Below are 26,402 nucleotides of genomic sequence, written 5' to 3'. Positions count from 1 at the left end.
ACCATGTAATAAATAGTCTGATTCAAGCACTACCCGAAACTGCAGGGATACACTCAAGATCCAGCGGCCACACAGTGGAAGATACAGGCTCTATCTGTGCAGGCTGGGCTGCGAGTAGGTGATTTCCAAAGGGACAGGAGAGTGCCAGACAGCAGAGAGGAAGTGCATCATGGCCTATTCAAGCAACTCTAGAAAGGTGGGTATTTCTGCAGTGAGGGAAGAAATGGATGTGCCCTTAGTGGTAGCAGGTTGAACACTGTCAATAGCCTTGCAAAATATGACAGGGCTTAAAAACCAAACGTGACTGAACATCTCCTCCAAGGCTGTCTTTGGTCATTCTTCCAAATATTTATATTAATCTGAAGTTTCCGTATATAATTTTGTTTGTCTCCAACTAGCCTACAAACTTTTAGAAGGCAGAATTTGCATCTGCACTTGCTGAATGTTTCAAAGCCCTCAGTATGGTGTGTAACACAGAGTGGAAATTTTATCAATATTTTAAATACATAATCCACCCTCATCCTGGTTGTTGTAAGCTCAGTGTTTAAAGGGAATTCAAAACATCTGTTAGAAGAATTAACCAATGCTGAGTCAAGACAAAAACTGAAAGGACCAGCATATTTTTCAAAAATGTTTTAGAATAGTGATTTCGCCTCTAGAACAATTTTATTTGCTGTTAAAAAAGCAATTTAATGCAATTTCTTGCAAATGTCATATTTTAGCATATTTATGGTTGTCAATAACTGTGTAATCAACAGTAACACAACAAGTACAAATTTTCAGCTGTGATAATTGGATTTGCCTCTCAGAATTGCTTGTATATGATGATTGTTAATCAATGGATGACGTTCCCTACAGACTGGCCAGCCCTGTCTCTCCGATCTCTGCTGGACAGGACAGTAACCGGTAGCCCGAAATGGCATCTTATCTACAGGGAGTGAGTGTGGTGTGATGGCCAATACTAGTAGGTGGGCTAAAGAAATGGAGGTGAATGAAGAGTGAAGTTGGAATAATCAGCGTCCCACTCTGTTAGATTTATACCAAATCAGGGTGACAGCACCTTGTGTTTATTTGGGGGAGAAAGCAAGAAATGTATGTGAGTGTGACTGTATGAATCCGTTTGCTTAAACTGGAGAAGCAATAGGGCAAGAGGAATTCTCTCATAGGACCCTATCCAATGAGAAAAAGAAAAGTGAGCCTTTCCTTCACTTAACCAAAGAAAAGAAAAGACGTAAAGGCTATAAATAATAAGGGAGATATAGGTAGGCATACATACAGGTATAAATAGCCAAAAGAAGACCGCAAAGAAATGGGCAGATGTATGTGGCAAAGTCACAGGCCACAGAGAAAAGGATCACATGAGAGAGACAGTGAAGAAGAAGAAAATCACTACAGGGATATATTTAAGTCAGACACTCAGAAGGTTCTCTGCAGGATTATTTGACCCCTGATTCTTTTGCTGGGATGCTAACCCACACTGCCACATACGTTTGTGTTCCTCATTCCTCCTCTTGTCAAGGTGATGGTGAGGAAGGAACACATGTCTATGCTGTTAAATTTTAACTCCTAAACGTCATTGCCCATAACTCCATGCTTTCAGTTCTTTTCATTTTTTATAATTTTTTTTAATGTTTATTCACTTTTGAGAGAGAGAGAGAGAGAGAGAGAGAGAGAGAGAGAAGCAGAGCACGAGCAGGGTAAGGGCAGAGAGAGAGGGAGACACAGAATGGGAAGCAGACTCCAGGCTCTGAGCTGTCAGCACAGAGCCCGACGTGGGACTCAAACCCACGCACTGCGAGATCATGACCTGAGCTGAAGTCGGCCACTTAACAGACTGAGCCACCCAGGCACCCCTCCACTCTTTCAGTTCTAAGGGGGACAGGCAAGTGCCAACGGTCTGGTTGTCATCATTTTCCCTGGAGATGAAAAGAACCAAGAAAGTGTCACAAAAGAGAGAGTCAATCCAATGAGAGTACCTAGATAAAGCATATGCAGGTACAAATGCCACTATGTATTATTCTAAGTGACCGTGTTTGTGGAGAGAGGTACTTACAGAACTATGCTCTAATAAACACTCCAATCCCAAAAGTCAGTTGATCCTGCCAGAGACCCATAAACGATCCTATATTTAATTCCTATTTCGTGTCCTTTCATTTTGGAGACCTAGCCCTCCCCGGCCGACATCGGAAAATCCGCCCTCTTACATCAGTCTGGGTATGTCACTGACAGCCACTGTCCCGTCATGGGCCTCGCTCTCTCCATCTTCCTCCTCTTCATCACTACTTTCCGACTCCTCGCTAGAGGAGGAGTAATCAGTCACCTTCTTCAGCGGGCGGTTTGTTTCTTCAATCCGGAGTTCTCTTAATTCTTTGGCTAATGCCGTCAGATCCTACAAAAGAAAAGTTTGTTCAGCATGTAGGAATTGTAGATACAACAAAGTCACATCTCTCAGCAAGTCAGTGCTCCAGCTTAAGCAACAAGAAAGAAAGCTCTATATAGAACGGTTACAAACATAGTTGCTGCATGGAACTCAGAAAACGATGTTTGTAGCACAGAGAAACTAGAAAAGAAAGATGAAATAAATTTAGACTTTGCTCAAAACCAATTGCTAGACTGAGATGGCTCAGTTCTGAATATACGCGTGTATATATGTGCGTGTGCGTTGTGTGTATACACATATATACAAACATTGGGTTCTCATTTTATTTTGGGAAGGTGAAGTCAGTCACCCTCAGAGTTTATGGGAAAACACAGGGGATTAGCAATTGTTCCCCAGTATTTTGGGTCTCCTGCCCAAGCCACGGTCATGGCCTCTCCCCTCTTTGATTGCTACTGTACCAAAAATCTAGCATCAGTCACAGAACAGAGCAATTCCCAAGGTTCCAGCTACTACAATGGCTCATTTGGTGGGTCATCATTCCCTGGAGAGCAGAGGCACCACATCAAATAATGGCCCACCCCAAAGCCTAGTGCCACTGAAATTTATAGCCACGGAGCTGAATTAATCAAGAGGAACAACAACAAAATCGAAAAGAAAAAAGAGAAAGGAAAAAAAAAAAAAAACACAAGGAAATTCTCTTCCAGAACAATAGGTGTTTCATTTTCTTTTGTTTAAAATTACAGTCACCTGGCAGAAACCCTTATGAGGAATACCAAAGTGCATGTGCAAACACCAAAAGAGAAGAGATCGTTTTTCAGTTTTCCATGAGTATGATGCAATCTTTAGCCTTATGGATGTGATGATGTGGTATTTAATCACCAGGCACATTGCAGGCAGTGTGCTGAATCTCTGACTACCTTTTATTTCACATGCTTTCAGAGCAATGCAGAGGGAAGCAGTTCTGCAAAAGCATGGCCGCTCTAATTTGCATGGGTTAAACTGCCCATGGCACGTAGCATGCAAATGAGGAAAAAGCAATTTGATATCAGTCTTACCATTTCTCCCTATATTAGTGACCCATGTGGGAATCAGAGCATTCAGTGAGAGACAGGGGATTAGGGAGAAAGAAACTCATTGAAAGATACTAAATCCCACAGTTTTCTTATGGCCATATTCTCTCTTTATTTCAATTCAGAAATGTATTTGTCTAATTCACCTGATGTAAGATTAGAGCAATGTAGGTGATCTAAATGATACCTGATAATCTATCCTAATTGGTCAGAAGAAAAACTGAGATAAATGTGTATCGTTAAATTATAAATATAATTTTATTTTGAGGAGATAACAAATCATCATGTTTCTTTACTGTCACCTGTATATCAGGCATTACTATGTTGGTTAAATGCTTCAGGTGTTTTATTTGGTGTAGAATTTAGGAAGGTCAAGGTGCTAAGTGAAGGTCCAGGGTCATTTCTTTCTCATTTCATAATAAAGTCAAAGGAAAGCACGACTTTTAAATTTGTTCTGAAGTCACTTGAATTGAAGCACTTGGAAAAGGGTAGTTTCTGAAAATTCAAATTGTGCATTTTCCACCCAAACATGCTTGCTGGGCTTTTACACACATGCACACACGCATGGCCTCAATCTCAGTGGATATATTTACCCCATCTGTGAAAGTGAAAATAGAATTCTATTAAAAAGACTCAAAGGTGTTTAAATATAACGTATACCATTAAAGAAGAAAATTACCACATAGACAGAATTTTATGCAAATCTACTTGTTTCTTTGGCAATGGACCAAAACAGGAAAAGCCAATATTCAGATTTCAGCTTATACCCCTCATTTCCTCTTGACATTGTCAATGTTTACCTTTATCAAATTGAGAAGAAAGTGAAGGGTAATGCAATACTTGAGCACAGTGGGAAATATAGTTTGGATATTTGTTAAAGCTATGAACAGAAAAGGTATTACAATCTTCCAAACCAGTAAAATAATAACAAAATTTATTTTCTATTTTGTCTTCTATATTTTAGGAGCATGTTAGGTCTCATCAAAGAATATAAGGCATTTAAAATGTTACTTATGATTAAAAAAAGCATTTTATTATAATTTAAAGAGAGAATATGGTTTAAAATAATTTATTTCTAATGTCAATAATTCTGAGTAAAATATAATAATATTAGCTATGATTTATTTAAATTTATAATACGTTTTCCCCGTGGATTCATTTTCCTTATCTTTGACATTTCATGACAAGATAAAAGAGATTTTTAAAAAGTCAAAACTATTTAGAAATATTTAGCTTGTCCAAAGCCCATTGAATTAAAGAAACTCTCATTTGTAAAAATGACCTAAATTTTTCTAAACACTGTATCTAGGAAAAGTTTAAAGCTCTGACCTGCTTTACAACTTCACTTTTAATTAGAATTTTTTTTTGTTTCTTCATTATTAAAAAGTTATCTTTCTTGAAACACTGGAAGTAATTGCAAATTCCTTTTAAGTTTACTTGGTAACAGCTTGGACGGTGAGACGTATATGAGACTCCCGAGGTAACAATAATGAGTAATTCGAAGGTAATACCCCAGTCAAAGAAAATTAATCTTCCATTGCCAATAGTCTACATGCTTAGCTACAGTTTTGTTCCTTATCCATCCACTCTGGAAAAATTTACAATAGCAAAGTTATAGAAAATAGACACAATCTAAAATTGACACCATTGGGTTCAGATCCATTTTCATACATTTTATTTTCTGACAATACCAATTTTCTCCATATAATGAGTTTTTGTGGTAATTTATTGCTTGGCTGTCTCAAGCCTGAAGCTAAAAAAAATTTCAAAAAAGAGAAAAAAAGTGCTATTTAGTATGGAAATATTTGAGAAATGCACAACTAAAAAAGAAATACGGCAAAATGGTAAGATTTTTTTGACTATGGAGTAAATGTGAAGATAGGAGACTCTTACCCAAAGGCTTGTTTGATGTAACACTTTTTAGAATTAACTTGATATATATTTTTTCATTAAAAAAAACTCTTATTTAATCTGACAATTATGTAGACTTTACCTCAAAAGGTGCTCTTTTTGGGTCTCTTTTTAGAAACAATGTAGTTTATTCAGATTTTAGTTCAATTTTTTGAATTATTAAAATAAAGGTTAAAAGCTTTTAGGCTGGTCTTTTTTTTTACATATGAAAATAATTTATCTCCTTTTTAGGAAATCTTAAGAAGTGACATTGGGGAAGTTACTTAACTCCAGCATCCTCAACTGAGAAAAAAAGCTTTTAGATCACTAGCTACTGTTCAAGTTTTGTCCTGTCTATGGGTGTGCGATGGGATTTTTCAGATTCTTACACAATAACAAAAATATAGTGCTAAAGCCAGTATTTGCTTATGTATCAATCTTCATGTCACATGTTTAACTGCTAGAGTGAAAAGAATATTTTCAATGATTGTATTAAATAATCACAGACTATATTGCACAATCTTATATCCCATTAGAAAGGAATGCTAAATTAATGGACACTCCTTGAGACTGATTTTCATGAAAAATCAAACTGTTAAATTAACAATAATAAGCAACATGTTTTCCAAGAGTTTAGAAACTTTTCATTTCAATCCTGGGTTATCTAAATGGCAAATCAGTCACAATGGAAGGAAGCCATATTGAACCCTGTGACTGAAGATGGGAGAAAGGTTTAATTCAAGGTTTCTCAGCTGTGGCACTATTGATGTTTGGGGCCAGATCCTTCTCTACTATGGGTGGCTCTCTTGGCATGGTAGGATGTATAACAGCATCTTTCTGCTCTACCCACAGGCTACCAGTAGCACTGCCCCCCACTTCCAAGTTGTGATGAACAAAACCACCCCAAACTTTGCCAAATATCTCCTAAGGGGAAAGAAGGGGATGGAAGGAAAAGGAGAGGTGGAATCGTCCCTGGGGGAGAACTACTGAGTTAGGCAGAACCAAGTAATCCTGTATTTTTAGTGGTTTGGATCAGTGATATTCAAGGGATAGTTACCAGAATCACCTGAAGGATATTTTCCAATCACACATGGTCCGAGATTTTGGTGTGCCACTTACATCACCTCAATTACTTATACTTCTGTGCTATCTCTCATCTGTGTCCAGGGTATGAGAGTAAAGCAAAATAAATAAAGCAATTTTTAAAAAGCCTAAAATATCCTGGGTTAACCAGATGAAATCCATTTTCCTCATGACAACCACCTTCAAGCTGAAATCTTGTGAGATTTCCCTTGAGTTGCGCACACACACAACCCTTTTTCTGGCAGCCATAGCACCAGAATATTGCTTTCTGTCTTCAACCATGTGGGAAAAAACTGATAAAAGGTGTAATAATTGCTGTCCTTCTGACTATGATGAGGGAAAGTTCAGGGCTGTGGTACAAAGCAATGAAAAACGTTCCTCATTTTCCTCTCTTATAAATGCCGTCCACACACTGTAGACAAACAGAGTCTCATTCTTTTATGAGCAGTAATCTCTTACCTAAGAAATAACATTCAAACCACTCTGAATGGTAAGGCAGTCCTAATTCTGAAAAAGAGAGGCTCTTTGGTAAAGGTCAGAAGCATAGGATCCGACTTCTCCCACCTGCCAAAATGGCGCCATGCCGCGGGCTCAAACTAGCATGAGGACTGCCTCTTGGCTTTCTCAAAATGTTCTCGCACACGTGATCTTGAGTGATCCTAATCAATCTTACGACCGAGGCAGAGCAGGTGCCTTCATCCCCATCTTACACATGAAGAAACTGTGGCCCAGAGAGGTTAGGAAACTGGTCCTGGCCAGTTATTTACTCGGGGGAGCTAGAATTTGAATGCAGCTTGCTGATTCCAAAGCCAGCGCTTTTTCCACGTCGTTTCACAAAAATAGTGCTCAGCAGAGCTACAGCCTTAAAGCCATAATAGTAGTCTTCAGATTCCATGCACTCAGGACTCTTTGCAAGGCCTGTCTCTTAAAACAAACAACAGCACAACTCCACTGTGCTGTATTCATGCAGGTCTGACAAACAGCAGGAAGGCAGTCATCCTTCTTAGCAAGCTACCTAAGATTGACAAAGCCATATATTTTTCTAATGGAAAAATGTCTCCGCAGATAAGGAAATAAAGTCACTTAACTCGCCAGGATTCATTAACTAAAGTTGATGTTGCTGCCGATGCTGTAGTTAATGTCCCACAAAATTAATCTAACAATACCCAGTAACTCCTTGTTCACAAATCACACATTATAAATTTGGAGTGCTTTAGAATGATGTCTCTTTCTCTGTTAGTAAAACTGCCATCCCCTCGCGAGGCTGGTGAGCACAGGTTAAGAGCTCGGGCTTTGCTATTGGAAGATGCTGGAATGAAAAACTGCCAATAACAAAGCACTAACTAATGTTTATCTTTAGCTAGATTGCAACATTGGAAAAGTGACATTTTGGCTTCGAAGGAAGGTCTCTGGAGCTTTACCCGAGTGTCTGAGGGCCTCAGGCTGGCTGCCATTGAAGGGGCTTGCCTTCCAGCAGACCACTCCGGAGGAGTGAACTTTAAATCTCTGATCCAACAGGCCACATTTCTGAATGTCAACATCAGGAAATCACCTGTATGTTTACATCTTGTGACAGCATGACCAAGAAAAGGTAATACTAACCTCATCTATAGCTTTCTTATAGCTCTGAAAAAGGAGGAACCCAATCCAGAAGAATCCACAGGAGGGGGAAAAGCCAGAAGAAAGAGAGCAGGTTAGACACAAAATGGGAATTGTTAGTACACAACTGATAAATGCAAAATAGCAGAAAGGGCGTCAACCCCAAATGGGGCAAATTCCCTTCATTATTACTCTCACTATGCTTCCTTACTTAAATATGTAAAAACCAGAGAAAACCAAAAAGCCTTCACATTCATTTCATAGAAAAGGTTCTCAGAAATTTTAAGTAAAGTATGTGGATGGATAATAACTCATCCCAAGTTAATTTCCAACTTTCAAATATCAGCCTCCATGCTCTTATTTCTTTTGCTAAAACTATCTGGGGTCTGTCATGTCACAGCAATGAAGCTAGATTTCAAGTTGTCAGGCCCATGGTCAAACCATGCTTATCATGTTTTGGTCCAGAAAAATAGAGTCCTAAAGACATGAAAAACAGCATAAATTACATTAATTCATATGGAAAATAATATGGGGAGAGGGCAGAGTAGACAACAGAAACCCAAAGAAAGTGCCCACATCCCTTCAACTGCTAGCTTGAACATCTTTTTGCCAAAGCTGCCGAGTAGAAATTATGTTATGATAGGAGTTATTTCCCACCTTTTTTATTCTCTAAAGTAGTGCTAATGATTGGCAGAAAGCCTAATGGCAGATAGGCAATCTGAGATCTGTCCAGTTCTTTCCTAATCAGGTATTACTTTCTTCTGGATACTTCTAGCATCCATTCTTCTTCTTAATCTCATTAAGTTTTGTTTCATAGTCATGGGTGTATCCCCAACTACTGTGTCCTGTGGCTTTTCTGGTAATTTAAAAGAGTTCAAAAGCACTCACAGCTGGTCGACTAGGTCGGGTAATGTCCCTGGATTCTTCTGGCTTCACCTTGGAAGGCTCATGGGGGAGCACAGGTGATCCTTCCGACTTACTGTTGGCTAGGTAGAAAGACAGGGATCAAGAAAAATAATGACCATCAAAAGTGTTGACTCAAGTTCTAGAGTTCTGTGGTGAGTCATCCTTCGGGATTACTCAGGGGATACATCATTCATTTAGGCAAATCCTGAAACACAACCATGAAAAAATTGTTAATATTCAGGCAAATGCACTTAGGCTTGTAACCTGGAAGTCACTGATAATAGTAAGAAAAACTAGCACGTACCAGCACCACCACCATTTACTGAGTACTAAATGTGTGTCAGGCTTAATGCTAAAAGCCTTCTATGTCAACTGTCTCATCGAATTCTTGCTGCAACCCAATGTATGGCCCTCTTTTCCCATTTCACTGTTCAAAACAGACTTAGAGAGATGGCATACTAGCCTAAGGTCATGCTGAAATTATGGGCAGAGTTGGTATTCTGTCTGGCTTACCCAAGTCCTATTCTGGGCAGTACACTAGACCAGCTTCTGTGTTAGCATTCTATGGTTGGTTTCTTCTTGTACCACTTACCCGTCAGAGTAGGTTATTTTGAGGGAGTGTTGTGGGAAAAAATAGAAACCTATTTTATGTGATGGAATGGTTTTTAAATGGGGGGCAGGGGTTGTCTGGGTCCTTTAAGGAAGAAAGAATGAGGTGGGGACAGGAAGGAGAGTATTGGTGACAAAGGGGAAGAGCCCCAGAATGGAGGATGAGGGAGGTCCCCCAACAGCTACGGAGTGAAGAGTATCTCTCAGATTTTTTTATAGGTACAGAAAAACAATCTGGCATCGGAGAGATTCTTTTACTGTAAAGTGGTCTTTCATGGGCAGAAACACATCAGGGATACAACAGTGTTTTTAACCCAGAGGAACTAGGGGCCAAAGGAAAGAAGATAAGAATTAAACCCAAACCAGATCAGAGAATTACAATGATATGCATAACTTTAGTTTTCTTTAGTTTTCTCTAAGGATATTAAGATGCTTGTGAATAGAAAAAAGATAAATGAATGGCACTTTTCTCAATTAAGTAAATTTATATTTGAAGTAAAGCAACAGAAGTACACATAGCTATGTGCTGCACCACTGAGGTCTGAAGAATGCATATGGGGGCAGCCATATCCCGGTCCAGAGACAAGAGCACTGCACGCCAGATTTCAACCTTTCCAAAATGGAAATACAGTGACTCTACTTATTTGAAACCTTAAAAAGCTAATATGTGGCAACCTATGATTGTGGCTAATGAAGAGGCTAAGAAAAAGGGTTGGTGGTTTTTCTCAGAGCACAGCAATTTGTTAATATTTATCAAATTGCACTTAAAAAAGTTCTGGTGTTTATTACTTGGAAGCAAAATTATCTTCTGAAGGTTATTCAGAAAGAGTAAATTTTGATTAGCTAGAAGCAATGTGTTGTCATGTGTAATTAGCTGGACATGCTAATGTTTTTCACAAGCTTCCTCATTAATGAAAACTAAACAGTGATAAATGACTTGAATAAATGGTCAGAGAGGCTCATTTTTTATCCCTCTTTGGTAGGAATAACTAGAAGAGTGAAATATACTTTCTAAGTCAAAGAGTTTATTTCTTCTTTAAAATGTATATGTGTTCTACGTTAGTCTTTACCGAATCCCACTTTGAGAGATCCTTCGTATCATGAAATATATTCACACACAAAGGGAAGACTGGCATAACGGGAAGAGGCTACTTGGGGGTACATGAAACTCTAAACAGACAACAAATGGAAATGGGAATTCAGGTGACTCAAAAGTAATATTTTCAAATAAGACCAATAGTCTATGATCATCCCGGAAAACAACGTGATCTGCAATTAGAAAAGATTTAGTCCACACTGTGACGTCACACATGTATATGACTGGGGATGGCGGTTCACTCATCTAAGGAGACTGAAGCTCCGGGAAGTCAGGACTCTGTGGCATCACACAGTGGTGGCCATGCCAGGAGCAGGAATCACAAAAGTCAGGAAGTAAATGGTGGGGGAAGGTTTACCTCGAACTCTGGTTCGCTCGCTGGACCCCGCTTGCGATCCAGGCTGAGAGCCTCCTTGGGAGCTGGGCTGGGAGCTGGGGGTGCTGGAGCTGGAGGAACTGCCACTGCTGGTCCTCTGCAAGGGGCTCTCCAAGACAGGCTCCGTTCTCCGGAGGTCGGGGTTGCTGTGTGGAAGGCAGAACGCGGTGACTACACCCTGGACACCTTGCCATCCACAGACACAGTACAGTCCAGTCCCACCCCCGGTGCAAAGGAGCAAAGAGAGCACGTGTGTGACACTGCACGGAAGGGGTCAACGGAAATGACAGTCATGTCATCCTCTGTGGAGCTCCCAGCCAGATACTGCTGGATGAGATGAACTCTTGACCCAGCTCCTGGGTCATTACACTAAAGTATTAGCTCTGAAATGGTGCTCGTCAAAGGAGGCTTTCTTTGAAACCCTTGTTCCTGTGTTCATTATAAAAAAAACAAAAAAAAAAAAACCCGAAAAAAACAAAAAACCTTGAAAAATATTAAAAGATAAAAGAAGGAAGCAACACATTCAATCTCTGACCGAAGAGACATCCAACTATATTTTACTATTTGGTAGAGTATCTTCTAGACTTTTGTATATACAGAAGCATACTGTATGTTCGGTTTTGCAGCTTTTTTCCACCCTCCCTTAGCACTGCTTTGGGAGCAGCTTCTTATGCTTACAAAAATAATAATGGCTGCATATAACCCAGTATATGGATGAATTAGTTTAACTATTCCTCTACTGCTGGATATTAAGCTACTTCCAATACATTGCCGTGACATGCGACATTGAAATAAGTATCTCCAGGCACCTGCACATCCCAGTCACATCTCTTTCCTGGAACTGGGATTGTTGGGTGGAAGGACATGAACAGGGATGAGTGTGTTGCATATGTTTTTGTATGTGGGTGTGTAATGTTATCACTGGTTTTTGCTGAAGTGTATGAAACGGACCATCTTACTGAATTCTTACCATGCTTTAGGATGAGCAGTTTGCTACTTTGTAAAAAAAAAAAAATCTATCTTGTTGTTGTAATGTTGTTTTAAAACATTACTCTTGAGGTAGAATAATTCTTATTCACATTCATTTGCCATTTATAATTCTTCTGTGAATTGCTTAATCAAGTTCTCTGCTTACATAGTTAGTGGTATATTTGCATTTTAAATTTCTTTCAGTAAGTCTTTATATACTTTGGCTATTATCAAAAGGAGGTGTGTTTTAAAATAATTATTGGGCGCTAATTCAAGAATAAATACTTTTATAAAATCTTATTATTATTCACCTTTATATGTAAACTGCCCCCAAGATAGTGGTACTTATTTGCTCACTCAGTTGGTCTATACCAAGCACTGGGTCAGGTATTTGAGATACGGTAATGAACAAGACACAGTCTTGTCATCTGCCGGTTTAGTCGGACGTACGCAGCCAATTTCCTCCATGTTTGCCTGCAGTGAGCACAGGGCAGCATGGGAGCATGGACAGAGCCACGTAAGCCACGTTTGGTGATCATAGAAGCTGTCCTAAGAGAGTGGTGGGAAACAGCTGCTGAGGTTTTTATGATTTTGTTATAAAAATAAGCAGCATCCTCAAAGTTTCCACAAAGCTCTTCCTTTTTAATTTATACCTTAGAGGCCTTTTCATTTATATAATTCTGGGCCTAAATTAGTGCATAGATAATTTAGTGAAACCTGCAACTCAAAGCTCAAATCCACTGCCATCCACCTGCCGAGGGCCCCTACATGTTTCCAATGTCTTCAGTTCTCCAAACAGAACTGCACACCTTAGTGTGATCACAGACTATGATTTTAATGCAATAATTCATGTTAAAATGCAATTTTAAGCCTTCATTTTGCTCCCCTCATTTCAAGACTGTCAAGTGCACACTAAACTGTGTGGGGTGTCCCATGTTTCATGTATAAAAATGGAAATAATATGGTCTCTTCCCTTGAGACGCTTGCATTTTAGTGTACCAAAAATCTGGCCACAGAATGACATCATTATAGCAGCAACTGGACCAAATAATTTCTATCTTGAAAACTTAAGAATTTTGCTTTTGGTGATATATCTTCCAAAAACATTTGATCAAGTGAGAAAATGTTTTAAATATTGGGTTATTGTAAGACATGGCTCGTGGCTCTGGAAAACATATGTGAAAATAAATATGTCCTCATAACTTAGTAATTTTTATCACATAAATATAGAATTTATCACAATATTTATCTTAAGGTTTTATGGTAAAGGAGTTGCTAAGTCAACCCAACAGTATGATCGACTGAAGCCGAAGTGATTATCAAATTTAAGGAAAATGTTTAAATTCTCAATATTTTTATAGGACTCCTTTGCATAGTAATTATTTTTGTGAAAACTGCTAGCACTTAATTGGCTAAAATAGATTTGGATCCATACTGGAACTAGCCCTGATTTGGAGAATATCTAAAATGATAAATGTATAATACTTATGCAGTATCCTACCTTTTGAATTTTCCTTAAAGAAACAATCTTATCTCCTTTTATTCCCAATAATAAATTATTTCCCATGGTCTTGTTTGATTAAACAGTGATGGTCAGGAATTATTTATACATAATTAATAAAGTCCAAAGGTTTTTTTTTTTTTTTCTAAAAATTGCATTGCTAGCCAACTGTATCACAGATTAAAGGTAATGGACATGCTAAGGCTTCTTGGTAGTTGCTTTCGTTTTGTAGAATGGTAATGTAGTGTTCTTTGTATTTAAAAATAAAAACAGTTATTGTGAGAAGGGTGGCTGTGAGCTCTGAGATATTTTTCTCTGGTGACTGTGGTGTGGTAGCAGGATCCAGCTACTTGCTTGAACACAGCACTCCTTTGGTAATTTAACCAATACCTTTCTGTGAAACACCTGCTTTGTGAGACTCGTTGGACCAATATGAGGGATGGAGGACAGCACAGGTCACAGGTGTGAGATGCAGCAGAATTCTAGACGTGAGAAACAGCGGAGACAACAGCGAAGAAGGCAAATCTCTGCATGCTATGCGTGAAAGAGCCCGTAAGTATTGTTGGAGTTTGGGGAACGATGAATGCAGCCTGGGGTCATTGAGGTGGTGTCAAGAAGGAGACAGGACTTGACTGGGCCTTTGAGGAATAAGCAGGAAGTCTGGGGGAGCGCCTGAGTGAAGACGCAGTGGCTGCGATTTTTCTGGGGCTAGCTGGTGTAGAGAGGACACCCACCCTGATGGAGTACTAAGTCTGTGTTAGGATAGCCTGGAAGAGTGGGTGATCAGAAGAAATGGATGCCTTATGCAGCAGTGCCTGTAAAGCTTGGTAGAGCACACAGGTCTCCCAGGGCAGGCTTATGGATGACTGGGGAGGAGACATGCAGGCTGACCAGGTGGGAGGCTGCTGCCATATTGATGATATAAGGCTTGGGCCCAGGGTGTCAGAGAGGGGCCTGGTCATTGGCAGAACCAGCTGGCAAGTGCATGTGTCTCTGATGGAGCTCAGAGCCTCTTTTGGCATGAAATTAATTGAATCCCATGGGTGTTAAATCCGTGACCTGGGCCTCATTAGCACAGGCCCTTCTTACTGGAGCTAACCAGCATGGGTGCTGATCTTAATAGGTTGCTATTTTTGCTGCTGGAGACCGAAAGAAGTATTTAGTGTCTATACAAACACACATAGAAATAGGGGAAACTTCAAAATGCTTTTTCTATGTTATTTTTTTTTTTTGGAAAATATAAGTATTTAAAAAATTTTATTAAAAAAATTTTAAAAACATTCTAATTTATTTTTGAGAGAGAGAGAGAGAGGAGGGGCAGAGGGAGAGGAGGAGGGAGAATCTCAAGCAAGCTCCGCACTGTGAGCACAGAGCCCGATGAGGGGCTCAAACTCATGAACTGTGAGATCATGACCTGAGCTGAAATTCAAGAGTCGGACACTTAACCAACTGAGCCACCCAGGCGCCCCAGAAAATATAAGTATTTTGATAAAATGTCATACCATTCATATTTTTCTTTTCCTTATTGTATAGTAATCTGGTCTGGCCTTGGGGCCAAGAGGTCTGAGATAAATGCTTTTAGAGGGAATTTCAGAAGAATTCTATGAAATAATAGATTTCTCTTGTTCACATATCAACTGAAACTACTCAGATCCAAATGTGTAAAAACTTGAAAATATTCATATATACTTCTTCAAATGCTAACTTTTGGTTCAGACATTTGCCATCCCACAGACAATGCCATGGGGGCCTGTAAAACACACAGTAAAGTGAAAATGTGGCAATTATTTCATTTACTTGAATCATATAAAAAGTCAAAACAGAAAATTAGGATTACAAAGTGATTTCTTGGCCCAAATACTTGGGCCAAGTCTGTAATTAACTGGCTGACTGCCAAAATTCACTTTACTTTGTTCTGTGATGACACAGCCAATGAGAACAAATGAGCCATAGGAAGAGAGGTTTGGGATGGGACAGAGAATTATTTTTTTAAATTAAGCATTTAGTCATTGGGTTTTGACTCGGTGTTTCTGGCTTACTTTAAATCTTTTCATATTCTGAATGTACTTGTTTGATAAAATTTTAATTTGCTTTAAAAGAACACATGAATCAAAGTTAAATATAAAGGTACCTGGAATTTTTTAAAACGGTATTTTAAAAAATGAACAAACCAAATCTTGATTTAAACTCAACTAATCACTCTGACACCATAAGGCATCTGGGAGCCCACACAGCAGGTAGGAACCGAGCACAGATCTGCATATGCATGAGACAGAAGGGCAGGAACAGGTGTGTGGGGTTATGGTGATGGGGTGGAAACTGTCAAAAGCACCTAATGATATCAGTACCAGCTTGAGTAGGAAGGTTTGGGGGCTATAAATAGGTTCTATGGGACAACAACCACTAAAAGGTAGTCAATACCACAAGATGAGAATCAATAACCACAGGATTAAGAGGAGCTATTAACATTCTCACTCAATTACATGGTGGGAAAAATGGAGGCAAAATGGAGGCAAAGTGAACAAATCAAGAACCCTCTTTCCTTTGGGAACATGATGCAGCAACGCCAGCTGTGTTTATTGCAAAACAGGTAAGCATGACATGGTACTTAAGAGTGTGGACTTTGGTGCCACAGAATGGTTGTGGACAATGGTTCAAATGGTGGCTCTATCACTTAATAATCTTGTCACCTTAAACAATTTAGTTAACTTGTGTTTGTCTCAGTTTCCCTTCTATAAAATAGAGGTGATTACAGCCACTACCTCACAGAGTTGCTATATGGTTTAAAGTTTATTTATTTTGAGAGTGAGAGTATGCACACGCATGAGCAGGAGAGGGGGAGAGAGAGAGAGAGAGAGAGAGAAAGAGAGAGAGAGAAGATCCCAAGCCGGCTCCGTGCTGTCAGTGCACCAGATGCAGAGCTCGATCTCAGGAATGGCAAGATCATGACCTGAGCTGAAATCAAGAGTCAGACACTTAACCAACTGAGCCACCCAGCCGCCTGTTAAATGGTTTAAATTAGTTACTATTTGAGATGCACACTGAAGAGTGCCTCACAAATAAAGATGTTCCAGATGTGTTTCTTAAATAAAGAAATAAATAAAAAATTGACCCAAACCAATCAGAAGGCAGGGATGCAAGGGGGTTGCCCAGTAACACTTTCCTGACCAGCTAATGTCAGCACAGCTGTATTCCTTGACACACACAATGATTTTAAGACATGTTCTTTACAGGGCTCTTTTTGATTTGGTGTAGTGTGTGTAGATAGGGGAAGTGACATAATAGGGAGTTTTTTTCTGGGAGAAGGAAGGCTTTTGAAAATAGTAAAGCTCTGCTTTTTCCTCACGTTGGAGGCATGCTTGCATCTCCCATTTTAACTCACCTCCAGAATCTTCCATTCAGGGTGCCAAGTAGCTTACTGACTTACACATACTGTTTCCTACTTTCTCAGAAATTAGCATACATTCTGCAGTTACTATGGAATATACAATATCTTGCACCTAGTGCTTGGAGTTCATTAGTACTTAAATTCAGGAAGCAAAAACTGAGCTCTTTAACCATTAGGTTCTACTTTCTAGTCTTCCTTTTTCCTGCTGGCTTAGCACAAAAGTGGTTTATTTCTCACTCATATCACAATATACACAGATCAAACTGGTCTCCTTGGTGGTTCTTCCTCAGGTGGGGACTTGGGGACTCAGGTTCCTTCCATGTTCAGACATTATTGCCTTAAATTTGTGGTCCCTACATTTGCTACAAAAGAAGGGAGCCTCTGCTTGGGGACTCAGGTTCCTTCCATGTTCAGACATTATTGCCTTATATTTGTGGTCCTTACATTTGCTACAAAAGAAGGGAGCCTCTGCCTTCTTCCAATAATTCACATATCTACTTCAAAGCAAAGAAGGAAAGCAAGGCAAGAAATAGAATTTTGCCCCTAATAATGCCTATAGCTCCAAAGGGTAGCAGGTATGGTATATCCTCTCACCCATGGGCCCTAGACTCAGGTGGTCTTGGTTGAGTCACTGACTCCCAAGGTCCCATGCAGCCCTGAACACAGCAGGTCCTCAGTATACATTTGCTGAATTTAGCAAATGAAAATAATAACAACAAAACATCCTGAATTTGTCCTTTATTAGATGTGTGATTTTTCTTGGGATCCATTCTTACTTTGTTAATTTTCTACTTTCCCTTGAGGATCAATTTAAGGAGAAGGGCCGGGAGGATAAAAAGGAATACTGACCAACAACAAGAAGTATAGTTCATAAACATGGTAAAGGATGAATTCTTTAAAAGCAACCCTTTGTCATGGCTTCGTGGATGGCCAGTTGCCTGAAGAGCGGTACAAAAAGAACCATGAGAACTTCATTAAGACCAATATAAGATAGGAGAGTCTGTTTTACAGTAATGTCCCCAGCCAATCACATCTCCCATCGTCTGTGTGCTGTGTATTTCCTTTAGCGCACTGACTCAGGGCTTGCCCACATGACTTGTTGCCAATGGGACATCAACAAAGATGATGCAAGCAAAGGCTTGAAAAGTGCTCCTGTACTGGGGCCCTCCCTCTCGGGAGGCTGTCCTGAGATGGCCAAACAGTAAAGAAGACCAGGATGAAGGTCCACATGAAGGTACAGCTGACCCATCAGCTCAGCGCAGCTGCATAAGTAGCCCAAGTGAGACCAGCCGAAAAACTTATTAGCCAACCCAGAGAATCGCAAGAAATAATAAATTGTTCCTATTTCAGACTACTAACTTTTAGGATGTTTTCTTATGAAGCAAAGGCAACCGAAACCAATAAACCAAAATCCTGAAGTAATAAACAGTAAATAACCAAAGAGTAAGTAAACCAAATCCTGAAGCTTTAAAAAATGCAATCCAATCTAGAGTGGCAAAGTCTGATTCACATCTTAAGTGTTGGTCATTTGGTGACAGCAAGAAGTAGGGGGTCCGGTAGGATTACTCTAGTTGGCAGAGATGGGGATTCTCCACCCCCTCCCCCACAGTCCCTGATTTTCATTGTAGGTAAATAATTATTACCTCTTAGCTCACTCCCTCCCTCCCTTCTCTGTAAGCAGAAAAATGTTAGCTGTCGCACAAAGTTTGCATTCTTTGGACAAAGTACAAATTTAAGTGGTTCCGAGGGAAAAGCTCATGTTTTACAAGCCACTGACCATCAAAAGCCAACTATCTTAGGCCCTAGTGTCATTAAAATAACACTTCAGAGGGAACAAAGAGCTGCTTTTTATTTGATTATATAATGATAGTTCTCTTTCTTTTTGGTTGATAGAAAGGAAAAAGATTTTAGTTGAAATGACGCTTGATCTACAGCCGCTAAAATTCTAAGCAACTGATCCCATGACCAGAGCCTCGAGGGCAGGGTCCAAGGGACCAAGAAGCACGGATAATTGGGGGCTTATTGCTGCTCGAAGAGGGGGACTGACAAAGTTCACGCCCGCAATCCCAGGGCTGATGCTCCTTTGGCTCCCGGTCACAGTACACTCTGGTCTTCCTCAGCGCTGCTTAGCAACGCCAGCTCAGGCTGGAGCTGACAAGTCACTGGGAAAAAAATGGCTCATTCAGAGCTTCCTGCTATTGGCAATCCCACTCAGAACGGGCTAACTTCTTCGCCCTGAAGGGATTACTGTTCTTAGTACAGTTCCATCTTATTTTTGGACTGACCTCTTTCTAAAGCTCTTCATGTGAAGAGGAAAATTAAAGCTTCACGATCAAAAGCATTCCCTATATTAAAGATACGTACAAATAATCATAACTTTCATTTCCAGTCTCTCGTTCTTACTAGCTAGGGAGAGTCCTCTCGTGAACACAGTGAAGAAGAACATAACGGCCTGCCCAAGCTCATCCTTTTTATAGTCTCAGCAGAAACCGTTTGCTATTTCAGTTCATCCTAAAAAGTGGTGTATTCATCATGAAAAATCTGAGGGAATCTCGACGAACTGGAGAAGCAAACGGCATAGAATCAGCTCAGATACAGTACAGATATTGCTTACTTTCCAGATTCTCTTGAGACCTCTACACCAACCGGTAGGTGAATGCAGTTTCCTCACTGTAGGAATATCCACTGTTGATGGAAAATTCTAGGAGAGCACAGAGTGGCGGTGGAAGCATAATTGCATCTCAGTGACCCTCCATAATGCCAAAGAAGTGATTTTTTTGCTAAGAAATAGTTCTTTTGTAATCTGTCAAGCTAGGGAGCTCTGCAGCTGGCCACCAATACATTTCTTTGGCAATTCCTTTGTAATGTCTTAATGGCTCCGAGGGTACATTTCTTGACCTGATGCTAAAAATCACCTCAAACCAGGCTGTCTTGTTCTGCTGACTTCATGAAATGGCCTCTTAAGTCATGGTTTGGGGTATTCCAACCAGACTTATATTTGCAATTTTACTGTCAGATTTTAAAAATGAGGTACACTTGGTTGGCTTCTGGGATGCCTCACTCACTCATTTATTCATGAGCCCTCACTCTGCACTGATTTCTGTGAAAGGTGACTGAAGAAATAAAAGGTGTATCTTCCGGCCCCACAGAAGCTTACAGTCCAAGTGCTCAGTCAACATGCCTCTGAAGTGAAACAAGGACAAAACCAATTTTTAGGAAAGCAATAATGACAGTGGCAGGTGGGGTTTTTTCCTTTACCTTAACCATCTTCCTTCCCTTACCTTGCTCTGATGGGTTGAGATCCCAGTCTGGGTCCCAGAGCACTACCATTTCCAGGAGAATTCTTTCTGGCTAATGCTGGGGATATAGAAGTTGTTCTTTGAGGCACCTGAAAGAAAACCGGAATTCAGAAATATTTTCCATGAAATAGCTCCCATAGGTTCCTACCTGAAAAGCAGCCTAACCCTTTCCTAAAATTTACCAGGAGTTACAGAAACAGGCAAGCAATAGTGTTCATTTTTCAAAGAAATATTTAACTCCCTAAACACAGACAAAAGACACTGGCTGAGGCACATTCAGCCATCATGAAGGAGTACGGTAACTATAAAAACAAATTAAAAAGGAGACCAAGCTAATTATTTTGATTCACTGGGCTAAAATAACCGACCTCCTTTGCTTGTGTAAGAGTGGTGAATATCAGATATTTCTTTGGGGGTACCATCAACTCAGCTGATCATTGGAAATTTCATCAGATGAGAGTCATCCAGAGAAGCTGAGCTATGTCACAACTGATAAACAGGCAAGGAAATGATGACATCTGGGGAGAAACTAGGGTATCAGGCTAGAACTTGGGACATAAGCCACATGTTGCTGAGCTCAGAGAAGCTGCTTCAATAGATTCTATATGTTTCCATTTCCTAATCAACTTGCAATCACTAATTAGAAACAAACCCCTAGACACTGTGCTTTGGAAGGTCATTTGCAAATGTAACACAAAACAGGATTAATATTGAAAATACTGGCAGGGTCTTCAAAAAGACTGTGTGTATCATCAGACACAGAGTAGGAATATGTATCATTATTAGCTTATCTGACGAGGGCCTAAGGTGGAATTCATGTATGTCTCATTTCATTAAACATTTTTAATGAAATCAAATATTGTAAGTGTACTAAAGGGGTCCAACATGAGGGAGGAGAATAATACTGTATGAAAGTGAGCAGGAAATGAAAATGTAGATATCCCGTGATAGCTAATTGGGTTAAACATTTGTCAGGTACTTCCGTTTCATTCATTTCTTGGGGCTCTTTTAAAGTGGGTTTGTGTTTTTTTTTTTTTTTTTAATGTTTTTATTTATTTTCTAGAGACAGAAAGACAGAGTGTGAATGGGGGTAAGGCAGAGAGAGAGGGAGACACAGAATCCAAAGCAGGCTCCCGACTCCGAGCTGTCAGCACAGAGCCCAACACGGGGCTTGAACTCACGAACTGCAAGATCATGACCTGAGCCAATGTCGGATGCCTAACCGACTGAGCCACCCAGGTGCCCCTAAAGTGATTTGTGTCTTGCACTAGATATTTTAAAAATGTGCTTTGTTATAACATTATTGGTTAATACATTAAGTGATATTTAAGATTAATATAAATTTTGTTGGTTATTATGATGCATTTTAAGATAAAGACCTAGGAAGATTAGTCAGTGAAGTGAAGCGGAATGGCCAAATCAGAGTTTCCACCCGCTCAAATTAAATATTCCTTTTTCTTTTTGTAAACTTAAATAGTTGTAGAGAAGAAAGAATCTAACAAATTATTAAAACTAAAACCTTTGTATAGATGTAAAATTTTCTCCCAGAGTTATAAATGTATGCCTACATGCTTTCAGAGAGTGGACCACTCACTTCCATTTTCAGTTTTTTTGGCTCTCGTGACACTTCTCTGCCTGTCCTATTTTCCATATTGGACTTTGCTCCCTAACTAACCTTTTCTGATGGCATCTCGGCTTCCACAAAAAGAGAGCACCAACAAAAAAGCCATGATCAGCTATTTTCATTTCCAAAACAATGGAAATACTGTTATAATATCCTTTTGAGTAGAAGATGAGGAAGAATATTTGAAGATCATTGGGTAAAAAGTATTATTTCTTCCTGGAATCAACAATGGCACTGATCTTTGGAAATAGTGGGACATTCCATTTGTCATAGATCCTATGCTAAGTTCAAAAGAAAGGGGAATCTTGGACCAGGAAAAATCTAATGCAAACATTTCTCCAGTATTTTGAAATATTTCCAAGATGTCTGTAGTGAGATACATGACCACATTACATAACAACTTTTGGAATGAGTAACAACTGGCTTAGGTAAAATCAAAAGAAACCAATCCCAGGGTTATTCTGTCCGGTGGATGGCTAGTCATTTCACCCTACAGTTTTATCCTTAGGAATTAAATTATGACCCGGGCTAGAAGGAACTTGCCTTAAACAGCCAATTTTAAGAGCAGTACTATCTTCTGAACACCTGCAATCTGATTTCACTTTGTGTTCTTATTAAAAGTAGGAATAAATCAATTTTCTACTTTTTATCTGCAAGTTTTCAATTAGTCTAGATGTAGATTCAGTCACCAGTGAAAATATCCGTTTTTCTATTTCTCTCTCCTTTTTAAAGAAAGCTATATACCCAATGTGGGGCTTGAACTCATGACTCTGAGATTAAGAGTTGCCTGCTCTACTGATTGAGTCAACCAAGTGCCCCTATTATTCTATTTCTTAATATGGATAGTAAAATAATAGTTTGGAATGCTTAAGACTGAGAGTTCTAATTCTGGATACAGGATAGATGTTTCCAGGTCACTCAATCTATATGAGCCTCCATTTCTTGGGAAATAAAGGTCAGAAGTGATAAATGATAATCCAAGTTTTAGCTTGGGAATGAGGAGGGATGAAAACAAACATGGGCGGAGCTTTGACATTCTCGTGCTCCTCATTACCATAAAAGGTCTGGAATAGAGGTAATAATACCAATAAAAAACAATGATGACCATGACAGTAATGATGATAAAATCAGGCCACACTGTTACCTTTGGTGGAATGTCTTCTTCCTGTCGTAACCAAGAGCTTCGGTCAAACTTCTCAATGCGGGTGGGGAGAGGAGGGTTTTCAGAGGTGGGATCCGAGTTCTGGCGTGGCATCTCAACACGGTGAGAGGTCACATTCAGAGCCTCCTGAAACCCAGAGAGGCCCTTCGTGGGCTGCTCATGCACTGACTGGGAGGCGGTCAAGGCAGGTCCCTGGGATTTCACAGCTACAAGATGAGGAATCTAAGCATCGAACCAACATTAGAGCAACAGGATTAGAAGAAAGAGTAGATCAGCTAGTACCTCATTCAGTGGAAGGGAAAATAAAATCTTAGGGAGGACAAAGAGGCCATCATAGTTATCTCCAGCATACTTTCAGAAGCTTTTCCAAATTTCCCATTTACAGACATATGTAGGGCTGAACCAGGGTGCTCGGCAAAAATTAAGTGATTTCCTCGGGATTGCTAAGAAGTCAGTGAAATGAGTGTGGTGACAATGAGAGCAATTTTCAGTGAACATTTACTGACCAGCAAGATAACGTATTTAAATATTTTTCTTCTAACATGATAAATTTCCTCCTTCAACACCCTTAACCTGACATTAGAGAGTACTCTGTAAAACAAGAAACGCTCTGAATATCTTACTCCTTAAGAACTCACTAAATTCACCATGAGGTAGACACAATTATTTCATCATTTTACACGTGTGAATGGAAGGTCTAGAGAGGTTAGATAACAACCTAGATCTCACAGCTTATAGGTGCTGGAGCCTGGATTGGAACTCACACATACCTCATGGTCCACACACCTAACTCTTCATTATTCTGTTTTCCGGTAAGCTGGCTCTTACCACCCACGATACTATATATCTCTCCACACCAAGATGTTTTTTTTCGAGTTGTAAGTCACACAATTTGGCATGCATTGATATTGTTCATGCAGGGAAGACATGCCATCTTCTGGTAGAAATGTGGCACTTTAAGACAAATCATTAAACTCAAGAGTTCGCAGTGCTCTTGACCATTAGAACTGCTCACATTTTATTGCTACTGCTTCTGTAAGCCTGTCTACTTCTCCACCACAAAGGTAAATTCCCTGGAGATGGGAGCCATGTCCAACATGGTATCTCTGAGTCTAGAACTTTGCCTGGCATGTGGAATGTGGTCAATAAATCTTGGCTGGGAAAACACCTACAGTACTTCCTAAATTCAATAAACACTAATCTAATATCTGATTTGTGCAAGGGGCCTATCAGGCCCTCTCAGTGCCAGACCCTTGGGGCATTTCCACAGTCCTCTTCCATTAGCCTAGCCCCATTCCTTTTGCCCTTGAGGTCTTACCCCTGGAGCAGCCCTGCCCTAGCCTCTTCAGACCATCTTTGGTCTGAAACCTGAAATATTATTAATTATAGTTCAGTGAAAATTCTCAAAGTCTAGTTCAGGTAAATGTTATGCTTCAACCAGAATAGAACTGTAACCAAATTTTTCTTAATGTTAATTAGCATGAAATATAATAAACAATAATATTAAAACAAAGCATATTTTACAAATAGAGCACAAAACCACAAACCTACTTCAAAAGAGTTTTCAAAGACGTGTGGGTGAAACCAGCTGCATTATCACCTTTGTTTTTCATAAAATTCCATTCTTTACTTCACTTCCTATTTCATTTTTAGTATTTAAAATTTAAGAAGCCTCCTAAAACCTCCAGAAACATCTCCCGAAGTGGAGTACCTTTTTTCTTTTTTAAATAGCTTACAACAGTAGCTCTCGAGTCCTAGACTGCATAGGAGCACCCTGGGGGCTTGTTAAACCACAGACTACCAGACCCCCACAGAAGGTCTGAGCAGCAGGTCTGAGGCGGACCCAGGAAACTGCATTTCTACCAACTTCTTGGGTGACGCTGATGCTAATGGTCCGGTTTCCCTTTGGGAAACACTGGCTTGGAAGACACAATTTCATCCAAGTTCATTTACTTTTTCTGGTTAAAGATCATACCAAAATCCCAATGAACAAAAGGTAATATAATAGTTTATATATAACATATATATATATATGTATATGCATATATATGTATATATATATATTTGTGTGTGTGTATACATATACGTATATACACGACTATTAGCTTGGTAATTATAACTAAAAGTATGCTTGTTCCTACCTTGCAGACACTCCCATGGGTCTCTAGTGAGGCCAATTTACCAAGAAATGACTTTGTGGTTGGCTCAAAGTTAAGGATGGGTTTTTTTTTCTTTCTCACCCCTTCCCCATCCTTCGAATCCAGTGGGGTCTCCTCTATTTCTATAGATTCTGTATTAAGGGCCATTGTTTGACTGGTCCGATGTGTGAATCCAAGTTACAATCCCCTGTTGTTTTCGTAGGCTTAACTGTACACCCTATAGAAATGGCTAATGGAACAAAGGGGAGAGGTACCTGGGGATCGACTGGTCTGAGCATGGGAGGTGTCCGAGCAGGCTGAACCCCACTGATACTGAAGGACTCCGACCTTGGAGGCAGGTTGGGGTCAGATATTCTGTTGGCAACCTTGTGAGGCATGGCAGGTGAACTCTGCCGGTTGAGCCTTGACCGCTCTTCTACCTGGAAGCAAAAAACAAAACAAAACAAAACAAAGAAAAGAAAAACAAAACAAACAAGAAAAAAAGGTGCTTCAATGGATAAATGGATAGAACTGATTTGCTTCCTAATAAGGATTATCTGTAGTCACCTGCACAGCCATTTTTGTGTCCTTCTGGTCAATTTGTTTTAAGGAACCCAAACTCTTCATACCTGTTCTGCATCAAGAACTTCTTAAAAAAAGCTATTTTCTGTCACAGTAAACCCTAGCCCCAAAAACACAGAACACATAAGCCATCTGGTACCCAGTTATCTTATGCTGTTTCAGTTAACTGGGAATTTGGGACCCACTTAAGAGTTTATCTTGCACTAACTGGATATTGTCTTACTGACTGGTCGGTTGCAAAGCCATGGCGTCAGTGAGGGAGACACTGGTGGGCATTAAGATTGCTTGGGAACAGGGGTGCGTGGGTGGCTCAGTCATTTGAGCTTCCAACTTTGGCCTCACGGTTTGTGAGTTCGAGGCCAGCATCAGCATTGAACCCTGTGCTGACAGCTCAGAGCCTGGAGCCTGGTTCAGATTCTGTGTTTCCCTCTCTTTCTGCCCCTTCCCCGCTCACACTCTGTCTCTCTCTCTCTCTCTCTCTAAAAAACAATAAACATTAAAAAAAAAAAAAAAAGATTGCTTGGGAACAGCAGAAAACTGCTTTCTCATGGGACAGGAAGGGAAGACCACTAATGGTGCATTTCCTCACATGCCCTTCTGATAAAGCAAGAGGGTGTTTCAAGCGCTCCCTTAATGAGCTGGACTGTCTTCAGACTTCCTGTATTGTTTCTGTCTTTTAGGATCCTTCCCTTTCACTTGTCTCCCTGCTCCCTAAAATATGTCTTTCCAT

General features: G+C 39.9%; 1 protein-coding gene across 8 annotated transcripts in view; it reads right to left on the bottom strand.

Annotated features, from left to right (window-relative positions):
- Positions 1–26,402, bottom strand: part of TNIK (TRAF2 and NCK interacting kinase) — a 392,848-nt gene that overhangs the window by 37,632 nt on the left and 328,814 nt on the right. For 4 of the 8 annotated variants that reach the window (XM_060640735.3, XM_060640738.3, XM_060640737.3 and 1 more), the window contains 7 exons: positions 25,366–25,530; positions 22,935–23,174; positions 20,149–20,255; positions 10,992–11,155; positions 8,911–9,008; positions 8,026–8,049; positions 2,205–2,389 (listed from right to left, as the gene is read on the bottom strand). In XM_060640735.3, coding sequence (XP_060496718.1) covers positions 2,205–2,389; positions 8,026–8,049; positions 8,911–9,008; positions 10,992–11,155; positions 20,149–20,255; positions 22,935–23,174; positions 25,366–25,530 — 983 coding nt within the window. The remainder of the gene's footprint in view (positions 1–2,204; positions 2,390–8,025; positions 8,050–8,910; positions 9,009–10,991; positions 11,156–20,148; positions 20,256–22,934; positions 23,175–25,365; positions 25,531–26,402) is intronic. The other 4 variants (XM_060640736.3, XM_060640739.3, XM_060640742.3 and 1 more) reach the window with 2 other exon arrangements.

Source organism: Panthera onca, chromosome C2, assembly GCF_046562875.1.
Source record: "Panthera onca isolate mPanOnc1 chromosome C2, mPanOnc1 haplotype 2, whole genome shotgun sequence".
NCBI lineage: Eukaryota > Metazoa > Chordata > Mammalia > Carnivora > Felidae > Panthera > Panthera onca.
The sequence above is the reverse complement of the archived record's forward strand: the minus strand, read 5'-3'. Positions and strand labels throughout refer to the sequence as shown.